Source organism: Myiozetetes cayanensis, unplaced genomic scaffold (genome assembly GCF_022539395.1).
Source record: "Myiozetetes cayanensis isolate MyiCay16 unplaced genomic scaffold, myiCay2020 scf1, whole genome shotgun sequence".
NCBI classification, from domain to species: domain Eukaryota; kingdom Metazoa; phylum Chordata; class Aves; order Passeriformes; family Tyrannidae; genus Myiozetetes; species Myiozetetes cayanensis.
In genome coordinates this window covers 128,528,084-128,554,449 of record NW_026086604.1, presented here as the reverse complement: position 1 = coordinate 128,554,449, position 26,366 = coordinate 128,528,084, and the positions used below count along the sequence as shown (strand labels likewise).

Genomic DNA, 26,366 nt, shown 5'->3' with positions numbered 1-26,366 from the left:
CAACCTTAAAGAAAATATGCAACTTGTTTTCATTAAGTTGTTCTAGAACCACTTCCTCACCAATATATGTAGACATATTCCTAAAATTAAATGCTGCTTTCTGAATGCATCATCATGATCTGTAAGCAATGAAAAGGTATGTAATTAGTACATTGCAAATAATTTAGTTCTAAAAACAAAGTTAAGTTAGAGGTTATTGCTGTGATTTTCTGACACATAAACACAACTCAGTTTTAGGGGGAGGTGGTACTGTAGTTAGTTGTACAAATTCTTAGTTCGTTTTGATATATAGTTTGGGGGTTTGAACATGTTATTGTTTTGAATGAAGAAGGTTTTTGGATGGTTGCTTACACAGACGTGGTACAGCATACATAGGTGTTTGCACATGGAAGGTCTAGAAAAATATACGCAGAAAAATGTAATTGAACAAGTTACGGTATATAATCAAATTCTCCATCCTATTGCTAGCATAGAGGGATGTTTTCTCTTAAGATTATTTTGCTGAGGGAACAAGATACTCTAGAGCTGTTTTCATCCAGAAAAGATGCAAATGCAAGTTTATTTATAATTTATTTATAATTTGTTTTCCTTTTGAGATGCAGGAAGTTCACAGGTTATTTGGAATTTGAGTTAGTCACAGAAGCTTTCCTCAATGTTAGAGAATCTATTCTTTTGTGCTGTAGTTAGTGTGTCTCAGATATTTTTTCCCTCTGATATCCCAGTACTTCTACCCCTGGCTTAATTCAATGGGATGAGGGAGACTTGTGTGAAGTATTTTTTGTGAGAAATCAAGTACAGCAGCTGTAAGGAGGTGGCTGTCGTGGTGGAAAGAGGAGGGACTCCGTGTCTTCTCAACCCATTGCAGCACCTCTCAGCCAGAGCTTGTGGGGAAAGGGGTCAGCAGCATCCCAGAGCTGTGGGCTTTGAACTGCTGTCATTTATGCTGGCAGAGGGGAGAAGAAAGTCCAAGCAATCCCATCCCTGAAGTTATCTGCATTTGGAATTAATTTAGTTTTGTGACTGTGAGCAGCCACAGGGCCTTTTTCTTTTTACTCACCCTTTTCCAGATTCTCCTCCTATGCCAAGCCCTTCCAATGTGCTTCCATGTCCCCATTCAGCTTCTCCCAAGAGTGTACTCTCACACATTTCCAGAATTTATTTGGGATGACTATGCTACTAGGAAGCACTAATATGGAGATCAGCAACTGTGTCTTTATTGGTCTCAGCACCTATGAACCATATTCCTGCTACCTCTTCGCTTGCCTTCAAATACCTGAGAAATGTTCATTTGTATTCATTGGTTTTGTTAAATGCACATTTGTCCTTCAGCCTGGCATCGATTAAAAATATATATATTATTTAAATACTGATAAAGGATGCACAAGTGTTATTGCTGGCCACTTGGTCTATAAGAAATCTTTCTAACATTGCATACTTCTTTTTTTTCTTCTGTAGGGGAGTGGGTTGTATCTTTGTAGAAATGATTCAAGGGGTCGCTGCTTTTCCAGGAATGAAAGACATTCAGGATCAACTTGAAAGGATATTTCTGGTGAGTTCTTTATTGCTGAAGTAATGTGCCTAAGACAACCAGTTATTAATTCAGAAATGTTCACATATTTCTTTGTGTCAGGAATTAAATTATGAATAGACCCAAGGATCAGAAGACTAGCCCACAAGGTTACTTGATATATTTTGTCTTAAAAGTTCAGTTTCTATTTTTTTCAATTTTGTAAATAAAGGTTTTTATGCAATTGTGGAAAAAGTTTCCTAAATGTAAGGCAGTGGAAATGCGGCTGGTTTGTCATCCTCACTTTGCAAGTTATCAAAAACAACAATTCTGGATGGTGGTTTATTAATATTCTACTAATATTGTAATGTCAATGGGAAGCATTTTTTTGTGAGACAGATATATGAAGGAATAATAAGGTAGGAGACAAAGTGAGAAACAGAAAGGGAAATCTGAAATCATGCTTATACTCGAGTTCAACAGGAGTTCATGACTACTGCTTCTGCAGCAGTCAATGGCCCTGGTTGGACCATTCATAAGGTATGTGGGTCGCTCATAGGCTCTGGTGACACATCCACATTGGGAGTGAAAGAAGAGCTAATTTGTCTCAACCACAGTCATCACTTCCACATTTTTCTTCCCAGGGTTGTGTTTTTTGGGGTTTGTTTGTTTGCTTGGGGTTTTATTTTCATTTGCTATTTATCTCACTGTGTTTTGGTTTGGCAGTTCTCTTACAAATGGCTCAGGAATGACTTTTCTTGACTCCCTGATAAAGGTCTGTATTTACTCCAATACCTCCTGGGAGCGTTGCTCTTGTGGATTGAGTTTATTCAGGGAAACTGCTCACCCAGATGAACAACAGTGGCTCCTGGTGCTGTGGGGTGGCCATCAGGGAAAGTATTGCAAGAGCAGCATCTTCCCTCAACCTGGTAATCTCTGGATTGCTTCTAACCACAAATTTAGAAGGGAAGAATGAGCATACTGTTGCTTTCAAAGGCAATTTTGTAAGTGGTCATTTATTTCAAGTGCAGAAGATTTATTTGGTATTCATTTTTGGCCCATGGAGAGAGAAAGAAAGTCTTTCATAATCTGTTTAAAACATTTACATTTTCATTTTACTCAAACTTTCTTGTCCTATATCTCTTTTGTTGGGACATCAGGGAATTTAGCATCTGCTTTTATGAAAGACTCATAAAAAAATACCTCTCTAAAACAAGACCTTATTTGATTGTGATACAAAAATAACTCATTTTCTGTAAAATCTTATGTTATTCTGCCCTCTTGGCTAATACTCTGAAAATTCTGTGCTATGGAAAAATAGCTGTGCTGCAACATAGACTGGGAATAGCACTTCTGAGAAGTTCCTGTGACGTGTCTCATTGCTTTGTTTGTTTGCCAGCTTGTGTATTTTAAGCTTAGCAACTTCTGAGCCAGTTTCCGGCTTTTGCCTTCTTAACTTATTATGCTTCTCATTTATTGGTTTTGAATTTTCTCCTTATTTATAGAACATAAATTTTGTAACCAATAAATTCCTCTTTGGGACTTCTCATCTCATTTGTTGCTGTAAAATCTCAGTGACTGTTTTTGCTGTGGAAATTAAGGGCACTTCTAACAGCAGAAATCCCTTCCTTCAAGAGGGTCTTTTTCCACACTCTATTATATGATACTGTATGTACAGTGCAGAAAAGCGATACTGATAGATATATCATATAAACCTATTTTTGTATGCCTTTTGTAAACCTTTTGTATATCTCCATTTACTTCTCTATCCTCACTATTATTTGTGAGTTAAAATGCCAAGATAAATATAACCTAGGATGTGTTTTGAGGCCTGCCATTTTTTGAAACTCTGTTTTCAAACTGCAGCTGCAAATACTGAGAACAGTGCTGAAATAACAAGGAATAATTTATTGATAATGTTTCTTTAATTTCATCTGTTGCAAACTTTCAAATAAATAGATACAATTTTGGACTGGATAGTTTTATGGTCCATTGCAAATCAGAGTTAATTTTTAAATCCCAATTAATTAGGCTTTCTAATGGAAGTGTCTAGTTACCCTTAGCTAAATAGTTTCAGTGAGTGCCTTCCTAATGTACTCTAAGCATCATTAAGAATTTAAGTTATCTACTAAAAGTTATAAAACAAAGGATTATTCTTGTTTGGTTTTGTATTTGAACAGAAGGATTAAATTCATTAATTCCCCAATGAATCATGTGTAGTGTAGTAGTTAATAGCACTGAAGTACAAAATTAATCAGGTTGTTTTACCAGATAACTAATACAATTAACTCCCACACAGTGAGCACTTACACAACTGGGAAAGAAACAGATTAGCCATTAAAAGGCTTTTCCATAGTCTTCCCATAGTTCATGTTTTCAACATTCTCCAGTGATGGTTTTCTTAAAACTGAGGGTTGTCTTCTAAAAATGGAGGAAGGTACACTCCACCTTCACACTACTCCAGCAATCCTTTTGTTCTTCTATAATACACAACTTGCAAAAAAAGGCATATTAATCTACGTCATATCTGTTGCTAATTGTTATTAGTCACAGCTATGTGTCCATAGTATGTAAGAGTTCAGGTTGCAACTTGAGGCTTTCAGGGAAGCGGTTGTATTGTAGTAGGAAAGTCACAAAATACTAAGAAATAATAGCAAGAAAAAGGGAATAACATTTAACGTGAATAAGAGTTTTAAAATCTTAAATGGCTGTTTGATTTCCTATTATATAGTGTCTATTATTAGGTAAATGAAATTAAAATACATTGTGTGTATGCTGTTTTAGCGATTATCAAGTTGAAGTCAGAGAGTCTCTAAATGTTTCTGTGTATCTCTGCCCCTGGCCTTCTTCACATATCTACATAGCAAAAGTAGATGCAACTCCGATTACCACATTTCTTCCTCATTCTGACTGATGTTAATTTATGTTTCACAATGGCTTAATTAAGTGATTGGATATAATACAGTAAGATCAGAGGTTGATCTTTCAGTTTGGTTTAAGGACTTTTCTCTTTAAGCTTGTCTCTCCTGACTTCTACTGTTTCAATTTGTAGGTTTTTAAATGGTAATATACACTGATTATTCCTGTTACAGCAGCTGTTTATAATAAGCATTCTCAGGTTCCATTACAGCCATAGGTCTCAATAAAATAGAATGGGTTTAGATACAGAATCTGTTCTCAGAATTGGACCAGCACTTGATGAATTGATGAATAAGCAGGCTGCAAGTTTTTATTGTCATACTTGGAATCTGATAATATGAATTCTTTTTCCCCCTATACTTAAAAGTGTTGATAATCTCTTTAAAAAACTGTATTTACCAAATAAAATGGGAATCACACATATAAGTAGGTTGCTTTTTCAAAGAAGCTGAGCAGTGAATTAAATGCCTTAATGCAGAGGTGTTTTGGTTTAATCAGTGTGCTTTTACTTTTACATCTTTGCTCCTGTTTTTTTCCTACATATTGAAACTGAGGTTACTTTCTGGATAGAAATGTGCCATAGAAAATGAGAGAGTAAAGTGTAAAATCAAAAAATTAAATCATAAAATCATAAAGGTTGGAAAAGACCTTCAAGATCACTGAGTCCATCCTTTGACTGAACACCACCTTGTCACCTAAACAGTAACATTAAATGCCATGTCCAGTTGTTTCCTGAACACTTACAGGGATGGTGATTCCACTACCTCCCTGGGCAGATAGTTCCAAAGCTTGACAACCCTTTCAATGAAGAAATTCTTCCTGATGTCCAAACTGAACATCCCCTGGCACAGCTTGAGGCCATTTCCTCTTGTTCTGTGGCTAGTTGTTGTAATTACAACCTGTAAGAGCTAACAAGTCTTTTTCCCTTTTTAGTATCATACTAATGATGTATCATTATCATTTCCAGCAACTGTTTGCTTTGTCATTCTCTGTGCTTGAGGTTTTATTGCAAGGTGCTAAGTCTGATGGACTGATAATGTGATGCAGTAATCTCAGCATTTCTATTTAGTCTTGTAATATGTGCACAAGACAGGAATGAAGCTTCAATGATCAAGTACACGTTGAGCAGTTAAACCATGAGAACAGGAAAAATATGTGAGGCAATCTGTTGAATCAAATTAATTACTACACAAAATTGGGAAATAGCATTTGGCTTCTGATTTGGAATAGCTAAGATATTTATCAGTAGTTTATTTCTGTTGATCATTTGTTAGCCTACATATCTCTATATGCAAACTTTGAGGTTTTCTGATCAAGGAGTACCTGCCATTGTAAATATAAAATTTAATTATGTCTAGAAGTAAAAACTGCCCCAAATATCTTCAAGTTAGCCCTGTACCAGGGAGAATTGACAGCTCCTTGGATCTGGGGATGATCACCATGAATTAGTTGAGTGTTAAAGCTGATTACACCGAGCAGCCTGCAGTGGGCCTATGTGTGCCTTACCCTGAATCATGCTGGACATAGCAACTTGGTTACAGCTCTGATTCTTATATAAGGATGTGCTTTTATACTTGCTGTTCTTAAAGATTCAGACCAGATCAGAGTTGAATTTCTTATGTTAGCTAAATTTTTCTTCTGCAGAGATTTTTTTTAAGTGGGAGATATTTCTGTATTTTCCATTTTATGTGAGCTTTCTGAGAGCCACTATAGATCAAAGTGAATTTTCCTCCCAGGCTCCGAAGCCTTCCCGATAAGGGAATAATCTGTGCATTGGCTGAACTTTAGTCTTGGTGCCAACTACATTGCAAATTATATTTCACTGCAAGAATAATGTACAAAGAGTTCTCCTGATACTTTGTAGATCTCTGCACAGGCAGGACAATGGCATTTAGATGCTATTTTATCTGTAAATGGGCATTCACTCTGTAAACATCATTCCAGGAAGCATGTGCACTGCAGGAGCATCACGCTGCAGGTAACATGTCACAGCAGGAGTGCAAATTTGCAGCCAGAAGCTTCTGTCTTTCCTGACATGCCTGTCAAACAAGCTGAGGACTTCTTTCTGATATTGGATGCTATTGCTCTGTTGGGTACCATAACACACAGTATTAAAAAGTAATTAAAAGAGAACAATATCCATTTGTTGAGCCCAGCAGCCTGATATGCCAAAGGGTGACACCAGAAACGCGAGCTTTTTGCATGCAACTGTTCAGCAAAGACTCACAAGAGTTTACTGTTTCAGATAAGTATGAAAAAGTACGTTTTCCTTTTCATTGGAAATGGAAGTGTTACTTCTGTTATTCAAGATTTAAAAGGCTAGCAATATTATTTTTTTACATATGTATACACATATAGGTGTATATGACAAGCCTCAAGTGTCTTGTTTCATGTAATGCAGGCCAGTAGTGTTTCCTCTGTGACTCAGATGTTGACAGGCATTTGTGAAGCTGCAGAGCTCTCTCCATGTGGTTCTGTATCTAAAGGTTTGCTTCATGTCACTGGCATCCTGAAATAATACTTTTTGAGAGCTTTTAAGATTATGGCAGAACCAAAGAAAACGTCCTTTCTGGTACATTGTATTAATTGCATCTTTTGGGAAGCTAGCAATGCTAAATCCAAGGGAGGAGTACTTTAAACCATTGAGTTTTAAAGTTCATCTCTGTAATCAGGTACTTAGTCAAATTTATTGTTCTTTCATTTCTGTTTCATTATTTAATACAAGTTTTTCTGTCACTCAGTAAATACTTCAGCTCTGATAAACAGCTCATTCATCTCTGATGGAACAGATGTATTTGTGAGGCTGGACCTGAGCTGAAATTTTATTTTGTGTAGGCATCGTATCTGTGGTGCTGTCTGTGTTGAAGATGATGAATCTGGCTGGAGAAAGAGCCTTCATCTTTGTAATATGGATAGTTCCTGCTTAGAGGGGAAAGTTTGTGTTTTCTGCCCACCAATGACTTCATGAGGAAAATGAGGTGTTTATTTGAAACTAATTAAGTAGAAACCTGACTGCTGAGTTCTATAACACAGTATGTAAGTAGAATAAGAGAAGTGCAATCCTGCTAATAAATCTACCTCTCCTTTGCTTTGTAATAACAATATGCAAAATATTTCGCTTCTCTTCAATACCACTGAAATTATTTAAATAAATGGTAGGCTTCTCTACCTGTGGGTCTTCCCTTTGAAGTTGTTAGCACTTGTACAGTATTTTACTGTAGTTGCCTGCAGGTTTTGCACTGATACCACTTTTGCAAGGTTCCTTTCTGAGATTTATGTCTTATGCCAACTTCAAATAAAAGTAATTCTAAACCAGGAAACTATGAACAAAATTAACCTTTAAAATTAACTTTTAAAAACAAACTAAATCTGCTATGTGTCTGTGCTCTGTAAAGGATTTTGGTAATTTTTTAAGAGTGCTTTTTAAGGACTTTTAGCTCAGTTTTTGCTCTCCTACTGCACTATATTGTTTTCTGTATCACTGCATGTGTGGTCTTTTTCCCATATAACACAGATCAAGGTATGTTAGCTAATTTGTATTTTCATGAAGAACTCCCATCCTCACCATGTCTGAGTAGTGATGATCTGTGCTGTTCTTTGCCTTATATCATTAAACCCATATGGTACTGGGCAAACAAACTAGGCCTAGGATTTAAAAATAGCAATCTTGTAAAAATGTAGGACATTTTCCAGAGGAATATTGCCTATGTGTGTCAGGAAAGAAGGCATATGTATCCTGCACTCTGTTAACATTTCTTTTGGAAAAGGGAACACATAATCTCCCATTCATCCATGTTTAAAGTCATAAAAATACTGACCAGTGTATTACGGACACTTGCCAAGGGATCTACCAGCTAGTAGCAGGAGGGAAGAGGAGGAGAGGAAGTAATTAATGAATGCGTAAGCCCATCCTTGTCTTTCAAGGGCTGGCTGGATTTTAGGCCAGCCAGTCTCACAAACTGATGCACATAGGTGTCATCTGCTTGGAAGATGTTCTTGTTCAGCCTGCTAATTCTGAGCAAAACTCTGAGTGTGGCTGGGCTGGCATTACAAGAACTTGGCTTATTATCAGCTTGGTAGTGCAAAACATGAGGAGTAATCGGCTATCGGGAAAACAAAACAAATTAAGACATGGTTCAGTGGAAAACAATGGCTTTGTGGTTTACTTTGGAACTGGAATGATTTTTACTTTCTGTCATGAGAAAAGAGCTATAGTTGTAAGGAAACTGTAGTGGGTTGACCCTGGCTGGATGCCAGGTACCCACTAAAGCTGCTCTTTCCCTCCCCTCTGCAACAGAACAGAGAAGGGAAAAAAAAGCAGTGAAGGATTCATGAGTCAAGAGCCTGGAGAGGTCACTTACTGATCACCATCACAGGCAAACAGACTCAAAGTGGGGATATTAATTAAATTTATTACTAACAGGATCAGAGCAAAAGAGTGAGAAGTAAAATAATCTTTAAAACACCTTCCCCCCACCCATCCTTCCTTCCAAACTCAACCTCCTCCCCCCAGTGGTACAGGGGGATGGGGAATGGGGGTTATGGTCAGTTGTTTCTGCCGCTGCTCAGAGAGGGGAGTCCTTCCCCTGCTTCCCATGGGGTCCCTCCCATGGGAGACGGTCCTTGATGGACCTCTCCAGCGTGAGTCCATCCTTTGGACAATAGTTCTTCATAAACTGCTGTCCTGTGGGTCACTCCTCCATGGGGTGCAGTCCTTCACGAGTGAGCTGCTCCTGTGTGGGTCCCCCACACAAGTCCTACCCGGGAAAAAACCTGCTCCAGCATGGAGCAGGCCTCTCCAAGAGCTGCAGGTCCCCAGCAGGACCCCACTCCAGCTTGCACCTCCCACAGGGTCACAGCCTCCTTTGGATATCCACCTGCTCCAGCATGGGCTCTCCGTGGGCTGCAGGGCCTCAGTTCCAGCACATGGAGATCCTCCTCCCCATCCTTCTGCACTGATGTTGGTGTCTGCATTGTTGTTCACTTGTTCTCACTCCGCTCTTCCCTGGCTGGAATTTTCACTGCTCAATAACTTTCTATTCTTGAAGATGTTATCACAGAGGTGTTACTATCTCTCCTGATTGGCTCGGCCTTGGCCAGCAGCAGGAAGCCCATCCTGGAGCTGGCTGGCATTGGCAGGGCAATCAGAAGCCACCCCTGTAGCCTCTGTACCCCACCTCCACTACCAAAACCCAGCCTCAGAAGCCCACTACAGAAGCTTTGTTTCTTTTCCAGACTCGCCTCTCACCACTGAGCAGGTAGTTACAGCCAACACCTTGAAAAAAAATATGCTGAGACTCAGCTGATTTAAATCAGTAACTGGTGTAAATCAGTGGAGCTCTGTTTACTTACACTGATGCACATCTTTGCAGTCACCTTCCTTCTTAGCCCTGTGCACCACAGAAATATACTTATTTACCGTGTAAAATCCCTCTCTGTGCAGGTTGTGTCCACAAGTGTTATGGAGCTGTAATTGCAAACATGTTGCATGCAGGTGACACTGAAAAGAAAAGCAGTTGCAAGCAATTTCTGTATATTACTAAAGGAGCTGAAGCCCATTTTGAACAAAAATGTTGGTCTGTTATCCAAAAACTTTTCTTGTAAGATACTATTGTACTGTAAAAAAACACAGGCACATTCATAAACCTGCTCTGATATGCTGGCTTTATTTACTAGGGAAGATAATCAGGTATCAAGTAGTCTCATTGCTTTATCTTTTGTAAATAAAGGAACAATATTTAATGTGCTTGAATCTTCTCTTTTCCCTTGCTTCTTTTACTTGTGTCTGATTTCACATTGCATGCCAAAAGTGGGTTTTCTGAAGAGCATCCTGATGGCTGAAATTGTTATTTATAATCTGCAGCTCAAGTTGAAAATCCTTAAGGTTGAAAATGTCTAAAAATCAATGTGAGGCAGTTTTAGATGATGATTTTAGAGATGGGTTATAAGAATCTAAGATTGATACGTCTTGCCTGTCTGCACACATTTCTTAAAAGACTTCAAGAATAATAGCTGATTTCTTCTGCCCTCTTAAGAACTGGTAAAAGTAAAAAGCTTTTTCTGTCGTTTGGGGGAAACATCCCCTTCAGCCCATGCACATGCTCTTGAGGTACCATTTGCAGTTGGGCTAATTTGAATAAAGGTAGACTTTAATACCTGTTTTAGTGTTTCAATAATCAGTGCCTTAGACTACATACTAATTTAGCAAGATGCTGAGCACTTGGCATAAGATTGTCTTCAACTATGACTGCCATTTACACAAGCTGCTAATCCTCAGTATCTTTCTATAACTAAATGTAAATTTTGAGATAGGCTTAGTGATTTCAACAGGCTTCAAGTTTTCAAGGGCAAACATTAATACACCTTGATTAGAACAGTGGTTTTTCTAGTTCATTAAATGGCTGTGGTTAAATAATTTAGGCATTTAATTTTCATATGTTGAAAAATTTGTATAACCTTGTCTAAGCTGCTTTTCATTTTAAGAGAAAATTAGCCAACAGGAAAAAGAAGCTGCATTAGTTTTAAACTGATTTGAAAAGTACTAGACACAATTATTAGTAGTAAATAGGCAAAGGAATGCAAAAAGGCTATAGAAATGAAATGTACTCCACTTCATAAGAAAATGTCAGAAAAAGAGGTCTCATAAGGCTTTGAAAATAGGAGAATTACCTGACTAGGATCCTAATGCAGTAGGCATTCTCAGTGGTTTCAGGGTGAAATAAATGGAACAGGTTCTGACATATGCAGTATTATGTCTTATTCATGTGCTTTAGTTCTTCCTTCCACAGTCTTCTGAGGGCTCCATTTAAAATAACTTGGAGGCCAAAGCAGAACTGGGTTCCCTTGCTGTCAGTTATGGGAAGAAAAATGTCCTGTGTTCGCTGTTTGTCTTTTTAACGTGCATGTATATCACTGTGTAGCTGCATTTCTGGCAATTGAGGTCTGTTTCTGAGTACATCAGAGAAAGCTAATAATATATATTGTAAGACCATAATGAGACAGTGTTTTTTTGGGGCAGAGCATGATCCAAATGTGGTGCAAACTCTCAAACCTGTCAGGGATGGAGCAGAACAGCATAAGTAAATTCCTAACAGAAAGCTTGCCCTGATGAGGAGAAATCAAAATTTTTAGCTATCTGCTTAAAAACACTGACATTTTATTTTTGATGGGTGAAAAATTAGTTGACCTTGTGAACTTGCAATTTGATTAAACTTTAATCTGTTATAAAGAGGGACTTATTGTTTTCAATAATGCCTGCTTAATTCCTTTTGCAGTTATTTTAAAATATTTTGAATTTCCTTCTCTTTTTCTAAATGGCATTATTTGCATTATAACTCTTTTTCATCTTAGAACATATTATATTTGTGGGGTTTTTTCCCTATGTATCCTGAATGTAATTGTTTTACAATAGCTGGCAATTGAGCTTTTTGCATAAGAGAAACAAAAGTGGTATCAATTTTGTATTGCTGAACTGGCTCTTCAGGAAAATCAGAGAGAAAACAGCCAGGGACTTTATCAATCCTTTAGGTATCCTTCATGTCTCATTTTGGTGTGCATCCATACAACAGGTTGTCTTAATTACTTAAAAAGAGGCCTTAATAATTTGGATGTTGGAGATCCTGAGCATTTTGGTATAATCTGCTCTGGTCTGATGACTGAGACATTCAGTTAATGACGCTGCTATGCTGCTGAACCAGCTTGTTAGAGTGTGCTAGTATTGCTTCTTCCTCTTTGAAAGGGAGGGGTAGCGATGAGGTCCTGCTGATATCATATTGCTTTATCAGCTGCTCAGCCGTTCAAAGCAGGGTAATAACTGTAGCCAGGGAAAATCCTCTTTTGTTTGTTTAATGGGTCTTTTCATGAAAGCTCTGCAATACCCTATTCCATAAAAAATTACTCAGACCAGTGAACGTTGCTGAAAACTAAGGATAGTGAAACATCTGTTTCTTACTAAAGTCATCTCTTCACTGGGCATGATTTACTTTCAGTAAAATGTATTTTCAGTGCAGCTTCCTACCACTTCTGTTTTATTTTATTTTTCCTAATGTTTTCATGGTTTTTTTCTTTTGTGGCCTTTTAATTAGCTTAATAATAACACTGTGCTGCTCATCTGCATTCCTCACATAGTCCAAGAGATCAGCTCTGCCTACAGGGTTGAGGGGTTGATTTTTCCTCTGATAACTGGTGTAGTTGATTGTCCATGTTTCATCGGTGTAACATCTCCCTTTCTTCTAATGTGGTCAGATCTTTAAAATTTATCTCTAAAATGTTATGATTTGCCTTGTAATAGCCAAGCTGCTCATGTTAAAGAATCGAAGTTGTCATTTGACTGTTCTTGTATCTGATGCCCCATCATTATTCAGGCTTTGCATCATCAATATGTCAGGCCATGAATTTCTGTAGACCTTAGTGTATTAGGGGTGGAGGATAAGAAATTGTAACTCCAATCTTTCTCTTCCTCTCTATCATTATTGATTACTAGTGGTACTGAAGTTCATTGTCATATGTTTGTGCAAATTTTCCTTTCTTTATTTGCATATACTATTTATTTAGTTACCCATTTCCCCCTCTGGTTTGTTTTTGGTTTTGTTTTTGTTTTGAAAAAGAGTGGAAACGCAGGTGTTAAGTAGCTCCAGTCTTTCAAGAATTTGCTGTCATTCATGGACACTTCATCAGTGATTGTTTCAGTGCAAGCCCCCTCAATTCCTTTTGGAGCTGTAAGCAATATGTTCTCCAAATTCTGCCCAGGTCTCATAGCTCCCTTTTCCACTGAGAGGATTGGTTCCAGCAGCTCCAGGGAAATAGTTCTCTTTTGCCCAAAAGTAACACTACCACGAGTAAGAGCTGCCACTGCAGCTGCCCTGCATGTGGTTTAAAGTTTTATTGCAGGCAGGAGATGACTACACCCTAATCCCTCCTGCATTTTGTTTTTGAGAGCTCAGAAGACATGGACAAAGTTACCGAGTGCACTAATGTTGAACCAAACTAGTGGGTTCCCTGAAGCTGGGAGTGCAGCTACCTCTTCCAGTTAAGTGACACCTGCTTTTACCTTCATTTAAATAAGCAAAATGAAAACCCTTAGGCCACCTGCCTGCTGGTTGTTAAAGCCACAGCTGCTAAATGAGAAATAAATCACAGCTAAATCACAGTTTCCAATTTTTGAAAATTTTACCATCTCGACATTCCTCATTCTTTCAAAACCCACTTCTGATCTCAACATGCGAGCATGTACCTCCTGGTGTCTGGACAATAAACTCATCCCTCTTAATGGATTTGCAAGGCAATAGGCAAAGAAAGTGTCATGAAAATGGGTAGATGTTCCAGCAAAGAATTCATTGGAAATTTCCAAAGTGCTCTGGAGTGAGGTGTGCTAGCTCACTCTGCTGCAGTGGAGGATACAGGTTCTGTTCATCCAGTCGTCCCGTAGATCTTACTGGCCTCTGGATCAGAATGAGTAACTCCCTGGGATTCTGCCCTGACCCCACTTAAAATATCTCAGGTGCTCTTTATAGCCAGTGTCTCTCCATCAGATGTAGGCTGACATTTCCCTCATTTTAGAAAATGAATATTTCTCTGCTTTGATTTTTCATTCTGATTGCTTGCTCTGTCCCTGTGATTTAGAAAGATAGTATAAAATTTTTGCTTTTGTAGCAGCAAAATGCTGCAGTTTGAAATAAATACACCAAGCATCGTGCAATGTTTTGTTGTAGGAAGAACACCTGAAGCTGTATCACTTGACATGGATTTTAAGTGATAATGTTAGACATTTTTAAAAGAGATTTGATTTGGGAATTCTGATAAGGTTCCATACAGGAATCAGCTGGATATTTAGACATCCAAGAAGAGTACTCTTACATCCACTGCATATACCCATCAGAATTTGAGCTCATTATTAATGCCCCACTGTTTCAGAAACATTGTTAACACCTGGACCTGCACATTCTTCAAATGGCAGTATGACTGGCTGCCTTCATTTTCTGCAGATTATCGCTTTAAAAACCTTGACAATATACTCATTGCATCACTGAGCTCCATGTCGCTGCACGAATATATTAAAAATTGAGATTATCACAAGAGCAAGATTGTAATTGTCAAAATAAGGAGTTGACAAACTTCTAGATGATCTGATCAGATTCTAGTGTCATGCTGTTCTGTGATGCTGAGCACCAGGCTTCATATATAGGTCTTGGTGTGTGTTACCTGCTCTGGTTTTTTTTTGGTGAAAAAAATTTTTTTCAAGAAAGTACTCTTTTTTTTTTTTTCCCAGACAGTGAGCTCAATCAGCTCAGTCAGCCCAGCTATAATATTCCATCTGCCTTAGCACAACAGCTTTCCTCAGGTGCAAATATATTTCTACCACATAAGCAGCACATGTCATGATCTTCTATTGTGCAGTGCATATGCTGTTCCTTGTGCATAAGGAATGGTGAGTCCTGTTGTGTTGTCATAACGAGGCACACATTCCTCCAATGTGTTATGACTGGGCACCAGGCCAGAGACAAAAGGTTTCCAGTATCAGAGAAGTACAGTGTGCACTTCACTGCTTCAGAATGGGGGTTTGTTCTGGGAAAATGTTGGCTGGTTTCTGTGAAAACCATTGGGTCAGGTCCTGAAGCGGTGCTAATCATTATGGTGAATGCATGTGATCCCAAATGTTCTGCTTTGTTCAAACAGTTGTAGTTAAATGACACTGTAGTGAAGAAACAGTTATTTTTATGATGATTCATGGGAAGATGCATAAATATGGTCTGTTAATTATTTAAATAAGCTCTCCAGCTGAATGGCAGCTTTAAGCCCTTAATTATCCTGATGCAGTGGCATAGCTTTGCCTGTGCCAATGAGATTGGACACTGCACTACTAGGTAGGAACTCATGTGTGTTAACTGAGCCAGTTTTATGGTCTTCAAAAAGACCATAAAGCCAGCTTTATGATCCAAAGGCAGCATTGCTTTTCCGATAAGCCAGCATTTCCAAAAAAGAAAATCCTGTGTAGCATACCTGGAATTCAAATGAGCCAGCTGCTGAGCCAGCACAGCAGGGCTTCTGGAAGTACATTTCATAAAAGCCTCCCACAGAGTTTTGGCTTTTTTTTTTTTTTCTTTTTTTCAGTTTAATGAAAAAAGTAAAAAAATTAGAAATGAATCTTTAAAAAGCATGTTTAGGAGAGGGCTCTGCAATATAAACAGGGTAGGAAATGTGAAATGGAGAGTATATACCTTCCTGTATAGAGTAAATCAGAGCAGATTTTAAAGGATATGTAAACAAGCATGACTTGTGAGCCAGGGGGTCCTTCTAACAGAAAATTGCTGTCTTCTTTTACATAAAGAAAACTGTTGTTTGTTCCCAAATGTAGGGAAGGGGGCTTCCTGGACAGATATCATCAGCATCTGCTTCTTTGCATGCATTAACACCAATCTCTTGGTGAAATCATTCCCTCTGTGTAACCTTACTGGAGAGTTCACTAGCTCTGTCAATGCCAGAAGAGCAAACTTTTCTCCTTGGAGAAGGAGCAGAGAAATCTGTTGAGGTCAATTGGAGTCTTCTGCATTAATTTTCTTCCCAGTCTTTTCCTGATCCACAGCTTTGAGGTCCACAAAAGCTTTCAAATTCTCTTCTCTTCTTACTAAGGATCATTTTCATCCTGTTGAGGTCTTTTATAATTTTTTCAGATCTAAAGCAGATATCAGAGACACTAAGTCTAGTTTAATGTCAGAATTTTTTTATTCTAGTTATGAGATTGTCAGTGGAAAGAGACTCCTCAGCACAGGTGTCTGGGACAGCTGAAGGAGCAGGTTCTCTGTTCTGCTCCTTTAGCCACGTCAGTATGGAGCATCCTTCACAGTGTCTTATTTTGGTGTGTATATAAGTTTTTAACTAACTTTTGATTTGGCAATATTGCTGCCTGGTTGCACTGGTCTGAGGGAAAATGCAATCTCAATCAGGAGTTTCCTTTTTTCCCTTCTACTGCTAATTTCACATTATGTCTCTACAACACAGGCCCCTCTGTTTTCAAAATAAGTTTGCCAAATCCTGTTCTCTTATCTTTTTTTAGAATTCATCTCATTCGCATAAATGTTTTAGGAAGAATCACTAAATAAAAAACCAGTTCTTCCACCATGTGAAGCTTTATGAATGTTGTAAGTTTCTAAAATAGGGCCTTATGATGAAATGTGCTGACTCCCTGTAGGAAGAGGATGTCATAGCCCTTTACGAGTTGTTTTACACTTGCTTTATTCTTGTTGTGAAATTTAGATTGAATACTCTGGTTTTGCTCTCACTCCAGTTTGGATTATGGACAGAATTAGTCTCTAAAAGTCATCTCACCGAGTCGCAGAAACAGCTCTCTCAAAGTGTAGTACTAAAGTATTTAGTAGGTACTTTTTGGAATAAACAAAACTCTTCCCTGACTGAGCATTTAAGGACACTGGCATGTCAAACCTCTGTAGTGCTTTGTTGTTAGGCTGGGGATTTCATTTAATCTGTCCTGATGGTCTGCAGTGCTGGGTCTGCGGTGATGCCTCTCAGTTCCTCCTTCTCCTCCTCCTCCCAGCTGTCGCTCCCAGATCACACAGAGAGAGTAGGTAGAGCCTGGCTCTGTGAAGGCAGACAGGCATCTTTATGAAGTCTCCGGTCCCTGTTGATTTCCTCATGACAGCACAGTTGCAGTGGTGTCTCTGTCAGGGTCCCTCAAAAAGGTAGCTGTGGTTACCATGGGTATGAACAGAATGATGAGTTTACTTGTGCTGCAAACAGCATGGAAACAGCGTTGGGATAAATTTAACTTGGCAATGCAGGCAGCTACTCAAATATCATTTACATATACAAAGTAAGGTTGGAAGAAATCACATATTAAATATGTTTCCTGGCAAGACTTCATTGTATTCTGCCTCTATGGGGAAAGGGAGTTAAGAGCAGTTGGGTCCTCTGCTGGTTCAAGGACCTCATTTTTCATACTTTTGTTAAAGCACAAATATTAGTTGAGCTTTTTTTTTTTTTTTTAAATCCATGTGTGTTGTTAAAATTTTATGGTAATGTTTTGCTTCCCTCATCCATACTGGCACATTACCTCAATGTTTTAGAAGACAGCTTCATCATAAATCACTTCTTATGCTCAAAGCAAGTGGTTTTATTACCCAAATATAATGGAACCATGATATTCCATTTGATGCTTGGAAGAGTCATCCTTTTTTTGAACCTCATTCTGTTCTTGCTACTTCTTTTTTCACTTTAAAGAATAAACCTCAGTAGCTTCCATTTTTTTTCACAAAACAGCATCACTTTTGAACAGCAGAAACAAGTTTATGGGGTTGGTGAGGAGGTGCCTTCTCTCTTTTTTGTTGCTGTCGTGAGTTGGCCTCATTATCTGTGTAGCAGATAGTTCACATGACTCTTGAAAGAATTTATTACCTTTTTTTTGTTAAGACAATGTTTAGGTCATTCACAGAATAACTTCCAAAGAAATACTCCAATCAGTTTGTTTTCTAATCACCCTTGTTTTCTCTTAAGTCCAAAATTCTGATTTAATTTCCTGAATGAATGCAGATCAGATTAAACACACTCTTCTGCACATTACCATTGTGCATATAAAATGGTGACTTTTGAATTTCTTTTTCATTATGCCATGTATCATCTCTGTAAGGATATTTTTTATGACTTTACTGGCATTTACAGGCACAGAAGGAAGCAAAAAGAATTATAACTGATTTTATTCGAAAAACAGAATAAGAATTTTAAAGTCTGATTTTGTCTGTAAAGAATTATGGGTTCTTGCTTACTACTTTTTTTCTGAAGAAGAATCATACAACTTATATATTCTGTCTGCTTTATCTGTTTCACTTTTTCTTTCTTACCTGGGTGGAAATAATTAAGGGATATTTTTATGACAGTTGGGTAAAAAAAGAGGGAAATTTTGCTATGAAAGACAAATAATTTTTGCTAAAATACAGTTTTTAGGTTCTGAATGAGCCTTTTAGTGCTTTCCACATGGGAAGAGACTGCCTTGATCACACAATCTCACATGAGTTGTTTTAACTTAGAATTGACATGGATTCTTGATTTAGGAATGATATGTAATTTTTGCTATTCATTTAATGACGTAAGGCTTCAATATTTTAAATCTCAAGGGCAATGAATAGGCATATAGTCTTTATTTTTCATGATTTCAATTAATATAGTGTTGCCATCTTAGCTGATAGACATTGTTTCTTTAGCAAAAAATTAGGTGACTTTTTCATTGCAGATGTGAACCCTGAAACATTCACAATCTTCCCAAAGGTGAGATGTGTTCAGCCTCAATCTAACAAACGTGTAACTGTGTTACACAAACAAATAGGTTTACTGGCCCTTATGGAAAATGAATTGCAAAACCAAACCGATGAGGTCCTGATGTGAAGAAATGACTGGTACTGAGGCAATTCAATTTCTGACTCTTATCTTTTGGATATTAAACTTGACACTCAGCTGTCACCCATCGTGCCCAGCAGAGAGTTGAAGGAAGCCTCACTGCAGTTGTCAGTCAGCAGACTCTGAGTCAGCATGCATAAATAGTTGCTGGTTTTTTTAACCTGTTGTACTAAACCCAAATGCTAAGTTGAAAGACGAAATTCTTCCCTTGTTCTTCACTACTACATGTACTTTGTGCTCACTGGTATTATCAGGTCGTAATACACCACTTTCTCTGATTGTGGAAGATGAGGTTAAGATCTACCTAACAGTGACTCCTGAAGGGAAATGTGACTGCAGGTGGATCATCTGGACAAAGGGCTTAGCACCAGGACAGACTGCAAGAAAGAGATGGCATAAGCTTCTCCTCTTCCAGACAGGATGGGAAATTCTGTGTTCAGAGGTGGCTCTGAGAGTGGTGGACCTACCATAGAAAAACCCTGGAACTTACACTGCTTCTCAAGAGCCATATCTCAAGCAATAATGTACTTTCCTCTAATGAAAAGGAAAAGAACTCCTAGGGTTTTGACTAAGTCATTAGGTATGTATGTTTTGCAAGAATGGAGCAGATTTTTGTCGAAAAACTGAACCTCCAAATCTGAAACCACCAAATCTCACTCAACAGAAGGAGACTGCTGATCTGGAAATGGCTCTGTGGTGATCATTCTCTTCCTCTTGTTTTCAGTTCCTGAGACAGCTATTGTCTCCCATGGTACATCACAGCCAAGGATTCACTAAATGCAGCAAACAGGAAGACTGGAACATAAATCTTGAACATGCTTAAAAGAAAATATGATTAAAAAACCTAAACATTTTTACGTTCAGCTTGTAACTCTTGTTAGTTAAAATTCCAGGGCATTTTTCAACAGAACCCTATTTTTTTTAAAAGGAAAAAAAAAATGCATTACTCCTGACACTTTTTTATTAAACTTTGTTTGCTCATCAAGTTGACCTAACATTAAAAAAAGAGAAAATTATGCATATTGGTTAGCCCGATTTCCATAAACCTTGTCTAAGGAAAGGCAGGTCATTTGCATGCTGATCTTGTTTTTCATTCTGCTCTGAATAATACCACAGGCTGCATGTTCTTTGTCTTGTTGAACTCCAAACCATCGCCTTTCTTGAGGATCATAGGATCTAACAAGGGTTAAAGCATTATTTCAGTAATATGCAGCTCTGTATATTCAAAACTTGTAGTGTAAAGGGGAATGCTTTTCTTTATTAATTATGCCAGCAATTGGGAAAGAGCTGCCAGGAAAGATTTGCACTGCTGCTCATCTAATACATGGCAGTAATGTGGGATGTTTTTGCTTTCAAAGCAGAATACAGGACAACATGACTAATTGTGTTGGTAAAGCGGCGTAAAGCTCACCGTAAAGTAATTATTCCCTTGCACACTGGGGACTGATGACTCTTTGCAAAATCAGATGCAAACACAAACTTTTTTCTTCTATTAAAAAATTAGGGCAATGCAATAGCCCTCAGTGTGCATTTGTGTTGTATTTGCTGGGAACATTTCTATATCATGCTTGGGTATGGAGATTTGAACAGCATGGTGTGTTTCATATCTTTCTGTCAAACTGTAACAACATCAACTGCCAGTACAGGTATTTGGACCTCAGTACCCTGATGTATTGTAAATCTGTTACTTTTACATAAATAGACTTCTTAACGTACAAATGAAATTAGAATCTGATCCTGATTTTGAATAGCAAGTTTCAAATGAGAAGGTCATTTTATCTTGTTTGTTAGAGAATAAAAGAGCCCAGAGTGTTGTCTGCAGTGTGGAACAGCAGAACCCCAGTAGGTTTTGGAATTTTCTTTGAAGAAACCATAACAACACTGATCCCTGGAAAACGTTAAATTCCATGTGAGAGTTATAGATTATTCTTGTGTTAGGAACTCAATTTTTAAAAAATAGAATGTTAAACCATGCAAGTTGAATGGTTATCTCACTGAGAAGCAAATTATCAGTAGAGAATGCAAAAAAGTTAGTCTTATTTTTTCAAATTGCCAATGCTAAATAAAAGCTTATTTCCAGTATTAAGTTGGGGCTTGATTGCCATGACAGTGGTGGTTATTTTTAGGGTTTGGAACATAAATTGGAAAGAAAAAGTGTTAAAATGCAGAAGAGGCAGAACTCTTGGTGGTAGGCTTGGGATGAGAAGTGGTGGACCATGACTGGATAGTTGGGGCTAGAAGGTCACCTGTGAAATGACAGCTCCCGCTCTTCAGTTGTTGTCCCAGGCTGCTGTGCCTCCTCTATCTCCCATTTCCACTGCTGAGGTCACGCTCTCCAGCACTGGCAGGGTACACAGTGGTTTGCTCCTTCATTTGATCAGTTAGATCCTAAGATGTTTCCAGTGGGTTGGTCTGGGTAACTAGTCTTCACTGCGAAGTGGCAGTGGTTTTTGAGTAAAACCAGAAGACTCTTGGGTTCTTCCTTCCTCCTCCACTTCCCTTTTCCATACTGGTCCCTTAATTCTCTTTTGTAAGCCACAATGTGTGAGCTCCACTTTGCTTTCTTTATAGCAGGTGTCAAAACTCATTGCTTTGGATTGCTTAATCCCACCTCATCAAAAGGGAATTGATTGCTGCTTAGAAGCATCACTTACAAGGTGATGCTTACAAATCTCTTTATGTTGACATACCTGTGAGCAGTGACTGTTTCATCTTATCCAAAACCACAGTTGTTAAACTGCTACCCTCTCCTCCTTGTTTGTTGATTGATAGTCACATATTGTGAATTTCTGCACTGTGTGTGTTAAAAATTGTGTGGAAGAAGGATGATCTTTATAGTGTTTGTATCATGCATTAAAATAAAGTGCTTGGATCCTTGCCTGAACTACCAAGTGCCCCTATCTTAAAAATGGTTAAGACCCTAGTTCTTTTCAGCCTGACTTCTATGCTTGAGAGAAGGTATAAATATTGTAGGTAGTATGAGTACTCCAAGGCACAGAACTTGTTTGTAGCTGGCTCTTAAATGCTGTAGCAGCAGTTGGGCTGGAATATTATTAAAGAAATGGATTGGAAAACCAGTTAAACAAGAAATTGTGCATCACATATGGTTCGTTTAAGAAGTGATTTCTCATCAAACTCCCTGTTACTGGACCTTAGCTGCCTCTGTCTCATCTAAAACAAGAGGTGATTAAGAACACACATGTAGAAGGATGTGCTTAATTTTCTTATATTCATAATGTTTCATGAGAGAATATTCCTTTAATTTGCTACTAGGGGTTGCAAAATCGAGTACCTTATTTCTAGATTTAAACTGATGCAAGAATGAGTCTCTGTTTTTGATCCACGGGCTCCCTCTCCTGGTCTGGGAGGTGCTTGGCACCAGGAGCCTGATCAATGCAGAAAGTAAGTGGAAGTTATTTGCATATTGATTTAGGGATATAATGTAGACAGTGTCTCCTAACTTCTTCCATGTTTAATGACAGAACTGTACTCTCTCTAATAGCAGTAATGAAATTAACAGGGGTGTTGTGATGAATGAGAATCGCAGGGTCAGGTTTATCTTATTCAAATGCCAAAGACATCGCAAGGACTGAAAGCGATGTGCTACAAATAAAGCAATATTTACAAATAAAACCAGTGACTTTGCACATAGAAATAACTTCATGAACAAATACTCTCTATATGCACTGATACTTCATCTTTGTTTCTGTGACACCTTTGTATTAATATTCTTAGATTATTAACCCATTAGTATTGTAAATTGCTTAAAAAAATTGAGACATTAGAGTCATAAAGCACACCTCATAGGTAAAAAATTTATCCATTTTAGAGGTCACTTACTTTTGCCTCAAGTTTTTAAGCCTGAATCTAAATTTTATGAAGTAAATCTGTGGCAGAGTTGAAGAGAAGTTTTTTGTGTTTTACCTTCCCAGTCTTGCTTCTAAGAATTTTTATCAGCTTGAGTTTATTGACATGAACAAATCTTTACATAGCTTAAGAAGTGAAATAGGTGTTCTAGAATGGTCCTTCCTATAATGCTGTTAATTCATATGTAAATTGCAGCTGACATAATTAAAAAAAAAAAAAATCAATCTCTTTGATTTCAATGATTTTGAGTAGATGCTGTTTTTCACATTTTTGAACCAAAGACTTACATGCTAATTTTAGGCTTGCTTTATGCTGAAATAACTGACCACAGAATGTCACAGGGATTCAAGATATGCAGGTCCAAAAGATTTATTCAGAAGATCTGCAGTGCAAGTAGGGGCAGGGCTGGGACTGGCTTTTGTACATTGATGACAATGCAAAACAAGCACAGACTGATGTGAATTGCTTTCACTTTAGAATATCAGCCTTTTTTCCCAGGGCCTGAGTTTATCACAAATATTCAAAGGAGTCTGTAGCATTTTCATTCATGTTAGAAATTGAGTGTAAATTTTGAAAAGAAAGATCTTTTACTAGTGAAATATCAAATTCCAGAGTTCATTTAGAAATGTTTTGCTAGAACTGCTAATTCAGGTGTTCCTCTTGGCTTTACTTAAAGCAAGTGTTGACAGTTATGTCTTATGAAGCAAAACCAGATTTGGGAGAACTATTATAGCAATTTTCTCAACTTACCTACTATTTGTTCCAAAGACACTGAGGGTGAACTTTTCACATGAGCAAAGGATCTAAGACGCGTGTGACCAGTGTTAAGTGTTTTGCTGCTGTGAGTTGGTCTGACTAACATTGCAAGAAGACAGTAGAAGTGAATAGAAACAACGCGTAAAATATGAGTCAGTAAAGTCTGTGTCTCCTGAAAATTTGCTGGTTTTATGTATTCTACAGGCACTTTAAAATGACAACTGTTTACTGTGCAGTTCTGTTATGCCACACTCTTTATTATCCCCTTCACCATCTTGTAAATCTTCTGTCCTGGCATCTAACAGTTATCTCTTCACCTTATTTAGGTTTATAGGGATTGAAATTATTTCTGAGCTAAATTATCTAGCCCCTGTAATGCCAGTGCTCTGAGATAGCTTGATACTTTTCTATGGAAAGTAGCTTTAACATCTATTGGTTAAATAGGCAACCTGACAGGAACACAGCACTCCTGTCTAGTTTACTGACTCACTTTACTGCACTGGTACCTTGAAACCGCAATAACATTTTAACGTTTTGTACCTTCTTCCTCCTCCTCATCCCCCAACTATGAAACCTGTTTAAAGTTTAGACTGTAAGGTACATTGAGCTTACAATGAGAAGTAGCTTTCTGTAGTGCTATGGCTATTTAAGTCTTTTCCATTAAAGCAATGTGTGTTTTTTTTCTTCTTTTGTGCACAGGTACTTGGAACACCAAATGAAGATACGTGGCCTGGAGTCCACTCTTTACCCCATTTTAAACCAGGTAGGCTGAAGTACCAAGTCCAACCAAATTCTCTCCCTGGAAGTACAGAACAGAGATAGCTGCATCCCTGCCCACAAGCTTCAAGATGACTTGGTGTGCAGTGTGTGAACCATAATGCACTTCTTCTGCTGCATTTTATTGTGCTCAGGGGGTGTGTGGGGGTTCTTTTGTTTAACTTCTTTCCCTTCTGTTTCATTTTCTTCTATTTATTACAGTATGAGCCCTGACCTGCTTGCATTCCTCAGCCACCAAGTATTGTACCTTTCAGACTGCTAGTAGGGTGATTCCTAGTCAGTATTACTCTTCTGCAGAGCACACCAAACTTTGACAAATACTAAAGGAAGCTAAAGAGTAAAGACATTGTGAAAGCTGAAGGCATTACTAGATCATCTGTTAGCACCTTTCTGCAAAGGTTCAATTTTTGAATACATATTATATTTGAAGTTGTCATATTCTACAACCATCCTTGAGAAGCCATTTCACCATCTGATACCTTTTTGTGAGATGGAGCAGCTTGTTCCCTAGAAACTAGATGGATGTGGTCAGCTTCATTATGCTACATATGTATGCATGTTTATACATGTAATATACATAGTATTGTGAATTTCTGAGTGGGGATCTTAGAAAAACATTTTTAAACAAGGAAAAGCAGGTGAATGAGTAGGAGATGTGTTGGCTCTTGAGGGTGATCAAATACTGGCGTTGGCTGTTCAGAGAGGTTTACCATCTTCATTCTGTTGAAACCCTGGCAGGACGGGACCTGAACAGCCTGAACTTGTTGGACCTGCTGTGAGTGGGTTTGGACTAGATGATAAAGAGGAGGTTACTAGATGCGCTTGGATTAAGGACTTAACTGGCTCACAATACCTTTTGCTAGGATGAATCATCTAGGTATAACCATATGACTGAAGTCTGGACATAAGTAACAGAAATTGACCCAGGAATCCACTTTCAAATATTTTTGCCCTTGCAGACCTAAGGTCTCTCAGTAAATTCCTGATTTTCCTTTGCTGTGATGATACTCCCTTCAGCTTCAGTGATAAACTGTGAAAACCTCTATCATTCCATGTTATTTCAAAGTCATCTCATAGGCCAACCATAAAGAAGAACATTCCATTTTCATTTCAGCTTGTCTTATACATCAGATCTGCAGAATCACAGTAGCTTTTTTAGGCAGCAAAGAGGCAGGAGATAAGGTAGAGGAGCTGTAAAGGACAAAGGGCTCTAGGTAGCTCGCTCTCTCTCTCTCTCGAGAAACAAATACATTATAGGGTTTACCCTGATAGGAAGACAAAACCTCGAGAAAGAGGAATGCAGACAGCTATCTTGAGCTTTGCTTTCAGTCTCTGTCCGAGACTTACTGCTGTTTAGTGAAATCACACTATACTGAACTCTAGAACTTCTTTAACAAGTACAGCTTTTCACTGAAATACTAAAAATACTACAGTGTTCTTCCCTAAAACAGCTTCTGTGTTTCTCCTTCCCAATACTAACTGAAAGGTGAGCATATACACAGGATCCTTACAGAAATATAGTGGTCTGTAACAGCAGTCCAAAGATACTGGTTTTAACAAGAATAGCGAAGAGAAGAAAACCAGGAGGTGTCAGTGAGTGCTCTTTGGGTGGATTTGTATTTATTCTGTGTGATACAGGAAAGTTTTGAACAGCAGATGGCAGCCAAGAAATTTCCTGGTTTCATTTTTCAGTTTGATTTCCAAGTGTGTTAAGGGAAGTGGGTTTATTACCATAGAAGAATATCAGGAAATAAATCCACTGTAGGCACTTCATTAAATCTGATTTTTATACAGGCATTGTGTTAGACTTGCTCTTATTTCCTCCATCCCAGACTATGGATTTTCTCAGCTAGGAATACATAATATTTATACAAGTACAGAGTGGGGACAAGAGGAAAAATGCCTCCAAGATAGGAAATGGTCACTCAGTATTTTCACCATTTCTGCATGGTGTGGTCTTTGTTCTCTCAGATTCTTTCCACATCTGTGAAATATGTACATTTGTAAGTCAGAGTAATTACTATTCTTAATGGCAACTATTTAATCATTCTAGGGCCTGTTAATGCAAAGTGCTGAGCTCCTTAATTCCCTTGCACTGTGGAGGTCTTAGAGCACTTAAAAATAAAATCCCTTTTCT

At 38.1% G+C, this 26,366-nt stretch overlaps 1 protein-coding gene across 6 annotated transcripts in view; it reads left to right on the top strand.

Moving 5' to 3' along the window:
* Positions 1–26,366, top strand: part of CDK14 (cyclin dependent kinase 14) — a 309,078-nt gene that overhangs the window by 187,745 nt on the left and 94,967 nt on the right. For all 6 annotated transcript variants that reach the window (XM_050333417.1, XM_050333452.1, XM_050333444.1 and 3 more), the window contains 2 exons: positions 1,456–1,549; positions 24,152–24,215. In XM_050333417.1, the coding sequence (XP_050189374.1) occupies positions 1,456–1,549; positions 24,152–24,215 (158 nt within the window). The remainder of the gene's footprint in view (positions 1–1,455; positions 1,550–24,151; positions 24,216–26,366) is intronic.